The following is a 15,913-nucleotide window of genomic DNA, read 5'->3' on the forward strand; positions in this document are numbered from 1 at the left end:
GACGACACATATGCTTTTCAATTACTCTGACTTTCTAAAATCGTGGTCTAACTGATGCCCTTTGTTTAAGAAGGCTTTCCAGGCTCCTGTACAGGAGTCTAGGCACAATGTAAGAATGCAGGTAGTTATATTTGCACTAAAGAATAACTATGCACGGTTAAGTGAGATTTTGCTTGGTATGGAATAAATAAAAACTGGACCTTGAGAAGAATGGAGCAATGGAAAGATGATGGGAAGTAGGGGTAAGTCTAATATTAAAGTTATTTTATCAAGTCATTTATTTATCACTGTATGCTTTGATGAAGCGCATTGATGTCTGCTGGAAAGGTCTTCAAGAATCACATCTTTCAGATCTGACTGATTTTTAGTTCAATCTTTATTGCTAGTAACCGTCAGTTTTGGTGACGAATGAATAAAATGAAAGAAAAGTTTGAAATGGTTTCAGAATTATGAAACTGTTAGGCATGACTAGGTATTTGTTATATCTGATTCCAATCTAATGCTGTATATAGCATGAGATTTCAGACATTCTAATTGAACTAGTCTGATTACCTGCAGTAGATGTGTTGTCTAAACCTTCCTTAGTAAAATTCTGTGTAACAGAACTATCAATGTGTTTAAATTATTGAATCATATATGAAAGGAAGAGCTCTTTGTAACTGTGCTAATAATTGGTTTTTAACAGCGTACAATAGAAAGTTATGTGGACAAGCGCATGGGCACAACTTATGGTCCGCCTGCAGGCAAAAAGATGACGGTCTTCATTGACGATGTGAATATGCCCATAATAAATGAATGGGGAGATCAGGTTAGTTTGTAAAAGAGGAAATAATACAGCAAAAGAAATTTCCTTTCTTTCCTTGCTACACTGTAAAATTGTCTTCTCTTCTCAGTCAGGTAGTAAGGGGTAAATTTAATATGTAGTCTTTTTAAAAAAACCCGTCTAGTTTTATATTGTCATGAATCAATTGAAAATAAATATACTGACTGCAAGAAGCAGTTTGAGTACTCCTTAAAAAAAGCTTGTATGATTTTAACAATGTTTTTTTATGAACACTAGTTGTTAATTAAAAATTAAATTAATTAGAAACAAATGGCACACAAATTGTGATAGCAAACTGACTGGACAATAATTAAAATACTGTGAATGCTGAGAGGTAAGGAGTGACTTCTCTGCTTTAGAAAAAGTGGAAGTGATCATTGTGTACATTGGCAAGATTATTCTGAAGTATATTGCTTTGGAAACTAATGTTAGCATTCTAGAGAAGTATAGTTGTCTAATGTACTGTCTGTGGGATGTTTTCAGCTGGTCAAACAGAAGAACAGGGGGTCCACTTATGGCTAAGGAGAGGAATCTTGTATTCTTTTGTATGGAAGTAGTTCTATGTTTGCAGCTTGAAAAGCTATCACAAATTGTTACACGTGGAAATTTCATCAGAATATTTGGTAGCAAATGCAGCATGTGAAGATGCATCAATTTGGGCTTGATTAGAACAAGCTGGAAATTTCGTATTAAAAGGGTGAAGTACAACAGTATTGGAAATCATGCACCATTCAAACAAGAATGAAGTAAGAAAGATTAATTCTAAGATATGAATTCCCCTCTACTCCCAGGACTTTTGTCCATAGATATTACCAGTGAAAAGGACAATCTAAATATGCTTATTCCTAGCAGTGCATTTTTCTCCTGAGGCAAATAAGCAGGGCTTTGGGTGAGAAAATAATGTCTATTCTTTATTAGGTCTTTCAACTACGAAAGTATATTTTGTATTTGATTTAGTTATGTATATAATATTATGTTAGATAACATCTGGTTATTTTACAGGTTACTAATGAGATAGTTAGGCAGCTGATGGAACAGAATGGACTGTATAACCTGGAGAAGCCTGGTGAATTTACCAACATTGTGGACATTCAGTTTTTGGCTGCCATGATCCACCCTGGGGGAGGTCGCAATGATATTCCACAGAGGCTCAAGAGACAATTTTCTGTGTTCAACTGTACTCTGCCTTCTAATTCTTCCATTGACAAAATTTATGGTAAAGGGAAATTACCTTGTATCCATCCTGCTTTTGAAAATGATAGTTGATTTTTCTTTATCCCTCTGTTTATAAATATGCTTATTAAAATAAAGGCTTGATCCCCCTCTGACTTGCTTGCCAGCCCATTTTCCTTCAGTAATCACTCCCCACCTGCAACTTCATAAAACTGTAATTTTTTTTCAGGTCCAGTCACATCTCTGAATCTGTTATTATGCTAAGTGTTAGGAAGAATGTCAGGAAGGCCAATGCTAGTTTTAGTGACAATGCTGGAGAGTTGCTAAGGTGCTACTGTTGCTAAGAATGAGTGACTAATGACTAGACTTTCACAAATTACATTATCATATTGGTCTCAGAGAAGAGATTAGGTATTCAAAGGATGTGGAAGCTGTTTTGGTAGACGAAAGAACATTTTTTAATGGGCAGTTAATTAAGAGTTAAATACCCAGTGAGCTGGTGGCAGAGGGGTGTTAAGACCAGGTGAATTAAGATTTGAATAAAGACTGGAAAGCCATTTCAATAAATTAGAAAATGTTTTGGGGATTAAAAAAAAGAAAAAGAAATTTAAGAAGATCGTAGCTCTTGGTGTTGTGCTAGTGTGCCTTAGAAAAATCTTTCATTTGGCAATTTTTTTTTTTTTCCCCACAGGTGTAATTGGAGAAGGGCACTATTGTAGTGAGCGGGGATTTTCAGAAGATGTGAGGAAAACAGTAGCCAAATTGGTTCCACTGACACGCAGGCTGTGGCAGATTACCAAGCTAAAAATGTTGCCCACACCAGCCAAGTTTCATTATGTCTTCAACCTTCGAGACCTCTCAAGGATTTGGCAAGGAATGCTGAACACTACATCAGAAGTGATCAATGAACCAAAGGTAAGTGCAGCACATCAGTGGGTTTATTGTAATTACTGTATAATTAGTGTAGCAAAGAGGATGAAGATTCTTACTTCTTGGCACTTCAGTTTGCTTTAGAAAAATATAATTCATGATTAAAAAAGTTTTTCAGCATTTTTTTGAGGCAAAAGTGTTTAGTCCAGCTTTTATAGTGACAACTGAAATGACAACTTTGTTTCATAACTATAACAAATACTTATTTTGACAGAAGAGGGTTTACTTCTGTTTGTTTATTTTGTTACTGACAAGTGCTAGTTTGTTTGAAAGCAGCAAGCAAAGAAAATTACCAGAAACAATGAATTTATTTTAACCCAGTGAAAATGCATATATATTGATTAAAAAAAATAAACAGTTGCCCTCTCTCCACTAGTATCTTGAGGCTTTCAGTTGCTGCCTCATACCTCATACAAATGATTTCTGGTTTACAGTTTACAAGGAAGAAGCGATAACAAGTCATAGTGGTGTGGGTTTATTTTTTTTTTTTTTTTCCATTATCCACTTTTCTTCCAGAAAAACTCAGTACTTTATGCATCATTTCTCTTTTAATTATTTTAAGAAAAGTCATTTACTGTTTAGAGCACTGGAACATGAAGTGCTGGAAAAGCAATGTTTATGGTAATCATGGAAAATTTGTTACACATTTGGGTTGTATAATCACTTCATGTTTAATGTACTTCCTTGCTTGTTGAATAAACTCCTGAATTCTACATCTAAAATTTAAATTTTAGAGTTGATTTTAATTTTTGAAGCTAAAACTATACAGTACTAAGATGATGATTATATGTATATATATATTCTCAATTAACGTCTTTTGAAGTATGACAAACAATTGCTCAAAATCTGATTGTATAGATTTACAAATTAGTTCTGAGACTTGACATGGTATGTGTCATTTGTACAAAGTGCTGTAGGCTCAAACAAGACGTCTTCAAAGAGTACTTGAATTTTTTTCTACTACTGTGTGGTAACACTATAGGATTGAAACCAGTGCTCCTAGGATTAAGAACCTGGCAGGTTTTCCTTCTTCATTCTGTGAGCAAACTGAATGACTTGAAAGGTGTGTTGAATCTGGAGAAGCAATAATATAAACACACTTTGTTTTTTTCTTCTCTCTAACTACTTTGTATATACTATTGGGAGTGACATCTGTGTTTTTTGTGAAATTATTTGTGCGATTATGTTGTTATTTCCACCCACTTTCTACGTAATGACCAGTTTAAAAAGTGGCTTAGCAGTGCATAAGCATGTGTTAACAGGTATGGATATGGTTTTAGGGCTAGGGAAATAAAATCTTAATTTGGTAAATGCACTCTGGTTTGGAATGCTAGATGAAGGCTTCTTGCACAGTTAACTGAATATAAGCTTAAAATGCTGTTGGACAGAATGAGAAACTTGAGGTATCTCTCTTGAATAAACCTCAAATACTACTGTTTCTTTTCTAGTGTTAATATAATTTTTAAATAAATAAATAAAGGCATAGCTTTTAAATTGGCATAGCCTTGTTGCAAACCTAATCTGACTGAAATGTGGTTTTTTTTGTTTGTTTGGTTTTTTTGGTTTTTTTTTTAGGTACTAAAAAAACTGTGGAAGCATGAATGCAAGCGTGTTATTGCTGATCGTTTCACAACCTCAGAAGACATAAACTGGTTTGATGCAGCTGTGGCAAAATTAATTAAGGAGGAATTTGAAGAAACAAAAGCTTTGCTGGATCCTGAAATTGATGCATTCTTTGTTGACTTCTTAAGGGATGCACCTAAAAGAACTGGTAAAGATGGACTGATAACCATGGAGATGGCAAGAATAGGGAAGGGGATATGATAAAATAGATGCTAATAGAAATATGTCTTAAAAAAGCATAGTAAGTTTATGCATCAAGGATGGCTGTTCTGTCCAGTGACTTTGAAGGTAGTCTGTGTTACCAGCTGTAGCACATCTTTATATTAATGGGATTTTTAAGTCCGTATTTGTATCCAAGTTATCTGTATAGGAGAGCCTTGTTTCCGTTTCCATCGATGTGGTAGATAGACAAAACTGCCAAATAGTGAACATGAGTCTATATTATTCTACAATGGTGAAAGAAGTATGGTATGAATGATTTGAAGTGGTGGGGTTGCAATACTAGATAAAGGATAGTACTCTAGCTACCATCCCCTGGAAACCTGGTAAAAGAATATTGGCTCTGGGCTAATCCCGTACTTCTTAGGAAATATTCAGTACATGATTTTGTAACAAATGAGTATTCTTTCAAAATCTCCTGAATGTTAGTAAAACCTCCTGAATTGTCTGTAGGGCTTATAGCAATGTTTTTATGTCTTCTATTTAAAAACACTGTGCCACTTGCCTTGCTAAATGACCTGGGAATATTTGTTAGTTGATGCAAAAGAACAGAAAACAGTTGTTTGGGTTTTGGGGCAGGTCATTGTTTAAGCCATTGTATGATTTAATTGTCTGTATTCATGTCACTGTAATGATGGATAGTGGAGGCCCATCAAAGGCTGGCATGAGTGGTCAAATGCCATTTAAATCTCTTGGATAATGGAAGCAGGCAGAAGGCAGTGACAAAAGGAGAGTAAAGGATAGCAAATGTTTGATTAGAAGGAATCAAACAGAAGTGAAAAGCAAACTGGTGTCAGAAAGTAGCCAAATACATCTTAAACTGCAGCAATGTAGAGAGGACTGAAATAGAAGTGAGAATACATACTGAGAGAGTGAAGAGTGACTTTTAATGTGAAAATTTGAATCCACACTAGAAACCATTATGTTGAACTGAAAAATAAATGCAAAAAAGAAACTTGTATTTCTCAAAATAACTTGCTTCCTGGTGACAGCTTAAATGTACCTGCCCTGTAATGTGCCTTTTAATATGAAACTTAATCTAAATACAAAGTAGGAGGCCCTCATTTAGAAAGGGTATGTTTTGTCCTCAATATGTTTGTCAGAGCCTTGAGAACCCCTTCCTGTTTTGGCTTTAAATGAAGAGAGTAGCAAGTGTAATTTTGTTTTTAAAGGAATTTAGTCTTGCCCGTTATGATCAAAGTCTAAGAACAGGAACTGGATTTCTGAGCTCTTAAATATATTAAAAAAATACATCTGACATCAATTTCAAATAACCCTATGCTCAGGTTAATGATACATTTACACGTACTCCATGTATCTCTGGGTTGTACAGTCCAACATATTTGTCTCTGAGATAAACACATGAAGACTTGAGATGAAGTAGCTCAAACATCAACTCTGAGATCTTAGCTTCACAGAAATTGTTAGTGGTGCTAGTGTTCTTGAGACCTTCAAACTGTTTAAAGGTGTTTTTTATTAGTTAGTTTTGACATTGCTGTTTTGTACTTGTGATTCTGAATCTTGAGACTAGAGAAGAGTTTAAAATAATATATTACACTAGCTGCCTCTGTAAATAATGTAAATGTCTGCCCTTTCTTAGGTTTAGTACTTGATCGTGCTATCCTTTGGCATTAATAATAAAACTGCAGGAACAGGATTAAGCTAATTGAATTCTCTTAAATAGTTTGAAACTGTAAAAACATCACTACAGTTTAACTCCTTACTGTATTCCTTATTAGTTCATTATCAGTAGTTGAGTTGTTTAAATGTCTCTTTCAACCTGTAAAAAACTCATTTCCACCTGGAATACTCCTTTTTTTAACCAGTGTTTTTGCAGGTTAAAATAAGAAGTCAATTTAATTAGGGCTTAGTCTAAAGGAGTGTTCATATAGGCAGAAACAATACAGAGATAAAGAATTCTGGAATTAAGGTGACTTCAGGCATATACAGGATGCAATATAAAGAGCAGCTGAACAAGAATTAATCATCCCTTTATTTTGAGAGGTTTGGTTCTGTGGTAAAAGGCAATTTCCTTAAACTGGTTTATATATATATGTTTGGGTTTTGTTGGTTTTTTTTTTTTTTCCTTTTATTCTTGGAAGCTGCGTGATTACTGGACCACTGCTAATTTGTAAAAGCAAAATATGCAAGAAGGAAATGGAGAAAAAATGAAAAAAAATGCAGATAGTATTCTAAATACAATACAGTTTGGTTGCTTTTTTTCCCCACCTTTACTTCCCTTTCCACTGACTTCCAGCGCTTTACTGGAATTACTTATTTCCTTGATATTAATTCCACTAGCTGGAGATAATATTGTGAATAATAATCTTTGGTAAGTAAGAGGAGGCTTAGGAAAACTGATTGTTAGTAATGACTGACCTATGGTAACTGGAAAAATATATCATGTGGCATATAGATCATGAAATCTTGAAACTAATGGACCTAGCTGTGTGTGACTAAGAGCAAAATTATACTGTGTCTACTGCTATGTTTTGAGGAAAACCAACCGAAAAACCCCATGGTGTCTGCTTGCTGGCACTCTTCCAGTGAGGTTTGTCAATTATTTGCTGATGAAGCATGAGCTAGATGAGCAGTGAGATGGGTTGAAAATTGGCTGAAGGGCCGAGTCTAGAGGATGGTGATCAATGGCACAAATTCTAGTTGGAGGCCAGTAAGTAGTGGTGTACCCCAGGGGTCAATACGGGGTCCAGTCGTCTTCAACATCTTCATTAGTGATCTGGATGATGGGGCAGAGTGTACCCTCAGCAAGTTCCCAGATGACACAAAACTGGGAGGAGTGGTTGATATGCCAGCATCGGGTTGTCCTGCCATGCAGAGGGACCTTGACAAGAACCTCGTAAGGTTCAGCAAAGGGAAGTGTGAAGTCCTGCACCTGGGGACCAAAAATCTCATGCCAGTATATACTGGCAACTGTCTATCTGGAAAGCAACTTTGCAGAAAATGTCCTCGGGGTGCTGGTGTCCAAAAAGACCAGTGACATCCTAGTCTGTGTTAGAATGAGGTCGAGGAAGGTGATCCTTCCCCTTTATTCAGCACTGGTGAGGCCACACCTGGAGTGCTGTGTCAGAATCTGGGGTGCCCGGTACAAGAAAGACATGGACATACTGGAGAGAGTCCAATGAAGGGCAACAAAGATGACTAAAGGACTCTTCTGTGTGGAAGGGCTGAAAGAGTTGTGACTGTTCAGCTTGGAGAGAAGGCTCAAGGACTCTCCTCAATATGTATAAATACTTGAAGGGAGGGTACAAAGAAAATTGAGCAGGCCTCTTTTCAGTGGTGCCCAGTGACAGGTCCAGAGGCAATGGGCACAAACCTGAAACACAGGAGGTTCCCTCCAACGTCAGGAAACATTTTTTTTACTGTGAAGGTGATTGAGCACTGACATAGGTTGCTCAGAGCAGTTCTGGAGTCTCCCTCCTTTGAGATATTCATAAGCCATCTGGACATGGTCTTGGGGAACCGGCTCTAGATGGCCCTGCTTGAGCAGGGGTTTGGACCAGATGACCTCCAGAGGTCCCTGCCAGTGTCAACCTTTCTGTGATTTTATTTGCTGTGAGTAACAATTCTTACTAATGAAAACATGTCACCTTTAAGCATGATAATGCTTATAAATGGAAAGATGAGACAGCAGCACTGTTTTCTCCTTTCCTTTGGGTAGGGAAGAGTTGACAGTTCATTGTGGCTTTCAGATCATTTGATGAAACAAATGTATGCCTTTTCACAGTGAATATACTTTTTTTTGTTGTGGTAATTTTTCATTTCAGTAGTAAGTATTTTTTCCCTAGTGCAATGATTTAATCAACTTAGAGTGTTTTTCTTTTACAAAAAAGATTATTTGCAATTTTTATCTGCAATATTTATTTACCTTCATTCTCTGGTGCTACTTTTGCTTCTAGCATCTAAGTTAATTTCAGTTTCTCATTGTTCAAGTTTCACATGTAGATAAAGAAGACTCTATAGTTTTTGCTGAGAATTAAGCAGCTAAACTTACTGTTCCTTGTAGGCAGGGTATAGGCACCACTGTCATATGTACATACTCATATCTGCATTGAGCCTTCGTCAGTCATTTGAACTGCTAAGGTTTTTTTACTTGCTTTTTGTTCCAGGTGAAAAATCAGAGGAAGTTAACTTAGACATTCCAAAAATCTATGAGCCAATTTACTCCTTTAATCTGCTACGGAATCGTTTAAATATGTTTTTACAAACATACAATGAAAACGTCCGTGGGACTGGAATGGACATGGTTTTCTTTGAGGATGCTATGATTCATTTAGTCAAGGTACAGTCTTACTAGATTGTCATTTGTGGTTTTTCACTTGCCCTCAGTGCCTATGAGTGAAGGCATGCATGAATCAAGGTAAATTACTTCCAAAACTGAAGCAAGTAATTTGTTGCTAGCAAAATTTTGTCTGTCATTCTGTGACTAGGTGTTAAAACTAAACTTTTCTGAAAATGCACCAGGTGTAACTATTCTATATATCTTTTATGTCTGGTGGGGTCATGGTCCTAACTATTCTAACTCTATTTCAACCTTTCTTCTTGTTAATTCTTCTGGTAGCCCTTCCTCTCTTTGGAATGAGTCAAATGAAATTCAAGTTAAGACTTAATTGGTTGCTTATGAAGGAGTAGGCACAGCAGAATAGGAATAAATGTAGTCTGGACTTCCTTTCTAGATCCACAGTATTCTCACTTTTAAAATTCCTTTGAGTATGGATTGGAGCAGACCATAATTTTTAGCACAGCACAGCTTGATGGCATTGTCCTCACAGAATAAGCTTCTGTTGTGTTTTAATACACTTGGCTAGCGGCAAACACCATACAGTTGCTTGCTCACCGTCCCCTTTCCTGCTTATACTCCTCAGGTGATGGGGAAGTGAATTAAAGGGGTAAAGGGAAAACAGACTCATGGGTTGAGATAAGAACAATTTAATAACTAAACTACACTAATAGTGAAAATAATAATAATAGTAGTATGTAAAAATATACAAATACACAAATACATAAATGAGTGATACACAGTGATACTGCTCACCACTCAGTGACCAAAGCTCAGCCTGTTCTCATCTAATGATTCTGGAGCAGAGAGAGTCCTGAAACTGCAATCGTGGAACAGATAAAAGACCCCAAGCATCCAAGAGACTGAGAGACAACAAAGAGAATGAGATGACCCCGAGAAAGAGGGCCAACTTCCAGACAGACCCTCATCTCTATACTGGGCATGACGTGCATGATATGGAATAGACCATTGGCCCGTTTGGGTCTCAATCCTAAATTTAGGGTCTCATCCTAGGCTAGCAATTGGGGCTGTGCTCCCTTCCAGCTTCTCCTGCCCCTGCAGACACTGGCACAGCAGAGAAGCTGAAAAGTCCTTGACTGTCCTGGCAGCAACTCTAAACTTCAGTATGTGATCAGCCTTCTTCTCAGCACAAATCCAAAACACAGCCGCTCACTAGCCACTATGAAGAAAGTTAACTGCCGCAGCCGAAACCAGGACAGGTTCATACAAAGAAGAAATGTTTTGTTTTGTTTTGTTTTTAAATCTAAATCCCCTATTGTTTTTCAGTTGCACAAAGAGGTTATCTGTATTTCTTATCATAAGTTATTAAGAACTGAATATTGGATTATACCTTCCTAGCAAATAATATAATAAATATAAAACCAATTTACATTTAATTATAGTTGACAAACACATTGCATCTGCAGTTTTCAAAATTTTGGGATAGATTCTTGTAACTTCACAGAATTAGACCATTTCTTTGAAGGTCTTCCCTACAAAATGGATGTTGTTCTGCTATGGATTTCTTTAGCAAAATTGTTAAATCATCATCATACTCACAAGTTTCTGGTTTATTTCTAGTAAAAAAACTATATAAATTCAGGATCTATCAGGATCTATCCAAAAATATTTTTTTTTTAAATTTTTTAAAAAGTTTTATTTCATTGAGGAGCCACTTATCATCAGGAATCTCTTCTTTGGGTAGCTAGATGGTAAATACCTGAAATGTTATCTTAACTTTCACTTGGATAAAATGAATATATAGTGCTTCTCTGATCCCATATTCCTGAAAGGACCAGTTACAGCTGTGCTGGTCTGAGCTTTACGCATTAGCTATACTTGAGACAGCTTCTAAGAGAAAGCTAGGTAAGCAGAGTTAAGGTAGTGTCTAATCTGAGCTGTTGTAGTATGACTTGAATGAGTTAAAGCTGAGGAATATCTTAAATAGAGTACAAAGCTTCCAGTTTACAGCTTGTGTGCCTCTGCCTGGAAAAGATCTAGTAACCATAATTGAAATGATCAACATTATTCTAAGGGTGAAAATCTATTTTTGTTTCTCTGATTAAATACTAAGTATCCTTAGTGTAAACCTTCATACTTGATTTTATCTTTGCTTATAAAACATTAAGCTATGAAAAACAACAAGTACGTTGCACTCAATCTGTGAAATATATGAGTTTAAAACTGCAGGAAGTTGACATGACTATTTTTAATAAATTGAAAAAAGTGTGTTAGAGGAAAGGGAAGTAAATCGGTATCCCAGGCTGCTTATTGGAATCCTAGGGGCATCAGGGAGATGTTGAAGATAGTAGAGAACAGGAGCTGGTACTCTGTGTCATTGCTTGTGCAGAGGAGACCAGCTGCTAACCAGCTGTTTGGTGTTACCTTGCCTTTGAGAGGCAAGTGGCTCCACACTGTTCTGGAAATTAATGTAGGCTCTTCTGTGTACCATGGGTATCTGTCTCTATGCAGCTAATGGGGTGTAGAGTAAGTTTGTCTCCTGTGCTTAAAGGCGTGTTTTCTCAGCCTCAGGTGACATCATGCAGTTCACAGTTAGTGCTGATAGTTTTTTTGTTCTCACATTGCACTGTTCTGAATTGAAGGGAGATGCGGAGTAGTATGTACCTACTGCCTTTTGCTTTAAAAGATAAAGAATTAAATGGGAAAGAAAGGGACATCTACCTGGGATCCACCATGTTCCACTGTGACTAAATATTCTTACTGATATTGTGCGTTTTTATAGTCAAGTAAGCTAGAAGCTTAATAAGTTTTACTATAAAGGCAGTATCATTGCCTGCTGCAGAGACTGGAGACTGTTTGTCTTGAATTTAGCATGCCTGGGACCACTTGTCTTTCTGGTCACAGTGAAGAAGCCTGGAGAGATGAGTCTTACTAAAATTGTCCAGAGGGTATGGTACTGAGGAAATTTTTATTCCCTTCCCAACTTTAATAATCTGTTATGCTGTAATAGTACATCACTAACAAATTACAGGTGAGATTTACTTGTTCTTTGTGGAAGTGTGAGATGCAATTGTACTGATAATTGGAAGCTGACAGTGATGTAATCAAGTGATTGCTATACTGTTGGAAAGTTTACAGAAAATGTTGCAAAGTGCAAATATCAAATATATTAATAGTAATATAGAATTCTTTAATTACACCTTTGAATTCTTATTTGTCCTGCATTTCTAATATACCATTATTACTGCAGTAGCATAGAAATTTTGGGTGTGTAACTTTTACGCATTGTAGAAATAAATGGTTGTGGTCTTACGCAGATTTCTCGGGTGATTCGCACTCCTCGTGGAAATGCTCTTTTAGTTGGAGTTGGTGGCTCAGGAAAGCAGAGCTTGACAAGACTGGCATCTTTCATAGCTGGCTATGATACCTTCCAGATAACGTTAACAAGGTGAGCATTATTTAAAATGTAGTAAATAAGTACTTCGCATTTGAACTCTTCCTATAAATAAAAGAGGCTCCCAGTTTCTGCAGTGGGAGAAAGAACAAGCTTAACATAAGCTGAGCACTGTTGCCTGAAGTGGAAAGATATTAAAATCCTTTGAGACTTGCTAAATTTGCTTGATTTTCTGCAATAAGTTTGAGCTTTTACCATCTTTGGAGTAGAAATGGAAGGGAATATTGGCAATGACAAGTTATCTTTTCTCTGTGTCTTTACACAATACACTAACCTGTAATAAAAGTATTTGTAGGTGGTATCTATCCATAATGCCTTTATGAGTTTATCTTGTAATATTTGAAATAACTCCTGTGTGAGGAGGTGGAATCCTCATTCCTGCCCATTAATTTGATAGATTTTATGTATATGTCAGTATTTTTACAGTCTTTTCCAAGTATATCTTGCCTTATTTTATATTGTTCAACCCAATATGGTTTCTTTTGGAATAACTCACAAAAGATATAAAAAATAAATTATAAATCCTTCTCTGAATATTTTGGAATGAGTGCCTCCCAAAGCATCTGTAGGACAAGTCAATGATCAGGAAATATTTTTGGCACTCAAATAAGATGTCACTGTAGAGGAGCTAAATTATTTTAATTCTTTTGCATCTTTGTTGGCTGCAGAAGAAATTACAGATTCACATGGGAGAATGTGTCTTGGTGAGAGTATCTGAAATAGGAATTGTTTCAGGAGAGATTACAGTACAGTTGAGAAAGCAAGCAGTAACAAATTGCTGGATATCATTCACGAAGAATTATGAAGCCACTAGAGGATGAAATACTGAATTAAGATAATAGTGTGCAGCTTCCTGTTTAAAGTTGCCTTGGCACTTGAGGATCATAGGAAGGCCTACATAAAGTGCATGAAAAAAACAAGTCCAGAGAAGTTCTGGCGGACCCTTATACCTGAAGGCTTGTAAACCTGATGTGTGCACCAGATGAATTAAAGAAAATATAATGAAGAATAAACTAAATGAAGATTTGAGTAAACATGGTTTTAGAAAAGACTCATCAAAGATTCAGATAAAACATAATCCTACCTCACAAACCCCTTAGAGTTCTCCAAGTGGGTCAACAAGCAAGTGCAGAAGTGTGATCTGATTGATAAAATCAAACTCCATGCTTTCCTAACCTTAAGTGTTTATCTAAAACACATTTAATTCCTGCCAAAATGCCTCTGGGAAAATTTTTGAATCCTTTTTGGATAGAATAATTTGCCCTTTGTTAATCCAAACCTTCCTGTCTGGTGAGTTCTTAAAGATAGGAATTCTTGCATTTAAATGGTTTCATTTAGTTCACCAAGGAAGATGGTAGTCATATTACTAACTCAGTGTCTATAACTTAAAGCATTTTTTTTTCAGGTCAGTATCTATGTCTAATTTTGAGTCATTAACTGGGTAACTCTTCCAATCATTATTTCCCCCTGCTACTGAAACAAAAAGGCATAGAATATCTGTGTCTTCTCGATGTCCGTTTCTAAATTTAGTGGTGCCTTTGCTTTTGAAGGGTCATATTTATAAACACACATATAGAACCTTACCTTGGTGATTAAAATATCTTTGCTGAAAAAAAAAAAAATCTTCCCAGTCATCAAGAAAAAAATTGTAAAACCAGTGTATTTTTTTCCTGAGCTCCTCCCTAGTAATGAGGAACTATTGTACATTTTCTGATATTTCAAGTCATACACAAGATCGTTACGGTTACATAAGAAACTTAATAAAGTTGCTTGCAACCACTTCTCTGTTTTAATTCCCAGTGGGCATCCTAGAAACCTCAGCTTTTATTGCACTCCTTTATCTGGACAGAGAGATCATTCAAGTGTAAGCTTGTGTATTGGGTTTGCGGGGCAAGGTTTTGGTATCAGGGGGGCCACAGGGGTGGCTTCTGTGAGAAGCTGCGAGCAGCTTCCCCCACGTCTGACAAAGCCAGTGCCAGCCGGCTACAAGATGGACCCGCTGCTGGCCAAGGACGAACCCATCAGTGATGGTGGTAGCGCCTCTGTGACAACATAGTTAAGAAGGGGGGAAAAAAACTGCTGCGCAACAGTAGCCAGAGAGGAATATATGAGAGAAATACCTATGCAGACAGCAAGGTCAACCCACCACACTTGTTCTAATAATTTTTATGTTTTTTAGTCTCTTCGTTTGCTGCTGCATTGTTTCCTTTTTGTGAAACTGTGAGTGCCACCATTGGTGACGACTTTCACCAGAAGGGCCAGCTAGTTTGAATTTTTTTAATTAGTCAATAAAATCTAAAGTGTCTTCTTGTACCTAGCACATGACAAAATCCTGTGAGACAACACCTGTCTGTTTTTTCACTTTTTTTTGTATCAAGAGAGAAATAAACAGGCTGTTAAGTCTTCAGGTTTGGGGTTTTGTTGTTGTTGTTTTTGGATTTTTTGGTGGGTTTGGGGTGCAGGGTTGTGGGTTTTGAATTTATTTGTTTATTTATTTATTTATATTGATGTGGGAGGTGAAAAAGAGAGCAGGAAAAAGAAGAATGGATTAAGTATTTAATGGGAGACTTCGAAATGAGCTATGTCTTTCCTCCTAATCTAAATGAAAATTCCTGGACTTTGACACTCTTTTGAGGTTCCAAGAGATTCCAAGAGATTATTTCTTAGTTAAAATTACTTGTTTTTTTTCTTTAAACTGGAAACCTTTTTGAAAAGGAATGAACTGTCCTTTTTTGTAGATCGTACAACACTTTAAACTTGATGGAAGATCTGAAACTCTTGTACAGAACAGCAGGACTGCAAGGCAAGGGCATATGTTTTCTTTTTACAGACAATGAGATCAAAGATGAATCTTTCTTGGAATACTTGAATAATGTTTTATCATCAGGAGAGGTAAGATGCCTTCTCATGATAATTTTTCTGATTTTTCAATTTTATAATTCTGAAGTAAAATAACCAAATTTATTTGACTATTCTTTTCTATGTCATGGGGCACACTTTCACAAACTAAGACTCAAGAGCTTTTTATCATTTTAGTGTAATAAAAAAAAGGAAACATTCCATTATACTAGGTTAGAGTGAGACAAAGATACTGTAGAATTACAAATGAGCAGAGAAATTGTCTAAGTCAGGCCCTTTTAAATGTGTTGACAAGCTGTCAGGGACATGAGAATAGCTTAAAAAAAATCAAGACTTTGGGAACATCACTGAAGTTTAACAGAATTTTCTGTTAAATTAAATATCTTGTTAGTGCACAATTTGTTTTTGTATTGTAAATTTATGTCCAGAATGGATGGGGTGGCTTTTACTTATTTATTATTTCAGGGGTATGTTTCAGAGTAATTTTTACTAGTTATTAGAATATTAAAAGAAAGCAAAGCCATTATATCTGTATTCTTTGTTTTTCACATGGGAGAGTGGGTTTTACTTTTAC

The 15,913-nt window shown here is 36.3% G+C and overlaps 1 protein-coding gene across 1 annotated transcript in view; it reads left to right on the top strand.

The window, feature by feature from the left end:
* Window positions 1–685: 685 nt before the first annotated feature.
* LOC104461068 (dynein heavy chain 5, axonemal-like) overlaps window positions 686–15,913 on the top strand; it is a gene marked incomplete at its 5' end in the record, with an annotated part of 54,564 nt that continues 39,336 nt past the window's right edge. The window contains 7 exons of the mRNA XM_010072519.1: window positions 686–808; window positions 1,826–2,039; window positions 2,688–2,911; window positions 4,502–4,697; window positions 8,896–9,068; window positions 12,344–12,474; window positions 15,219–15,372. Of these exons, the coding sequence (XP_010070821.1) occupies window positions 686–808; window positions 1,826–2,039; window positions 2,688–2,911; window positions 4,502–4,697; window positions 8,896–9,068; window positions 12,344–12,474; window positions 15,219–15,372 (1,215 nt within the window). The remainder of the gene's footprint in view (window positions 809–1,825; window positions 2,040–2,687; window positions 2,912–4,501; window positions 4,698–8,895; window positions 9,069–12,343; window positions 12,475–15,218; window positions 15,373–15,913) is intronic.

Source organism: Pterocles gutturalis, unplaced genomic scaffold (genome assembly GCF_000699245.1).
Source record: "Pterocles gutturalis isolate BGI_N339 unplaced genomic scaffold, ASM69924v1 scaffold13867, whole genome shotgun sequence".
Lineage (NCBI taxonomy): Eukaryota > Metazoa > Chordata > Aves > Pterocliformes > Pteroclidae > Pterocles > Pterocles gutturalis.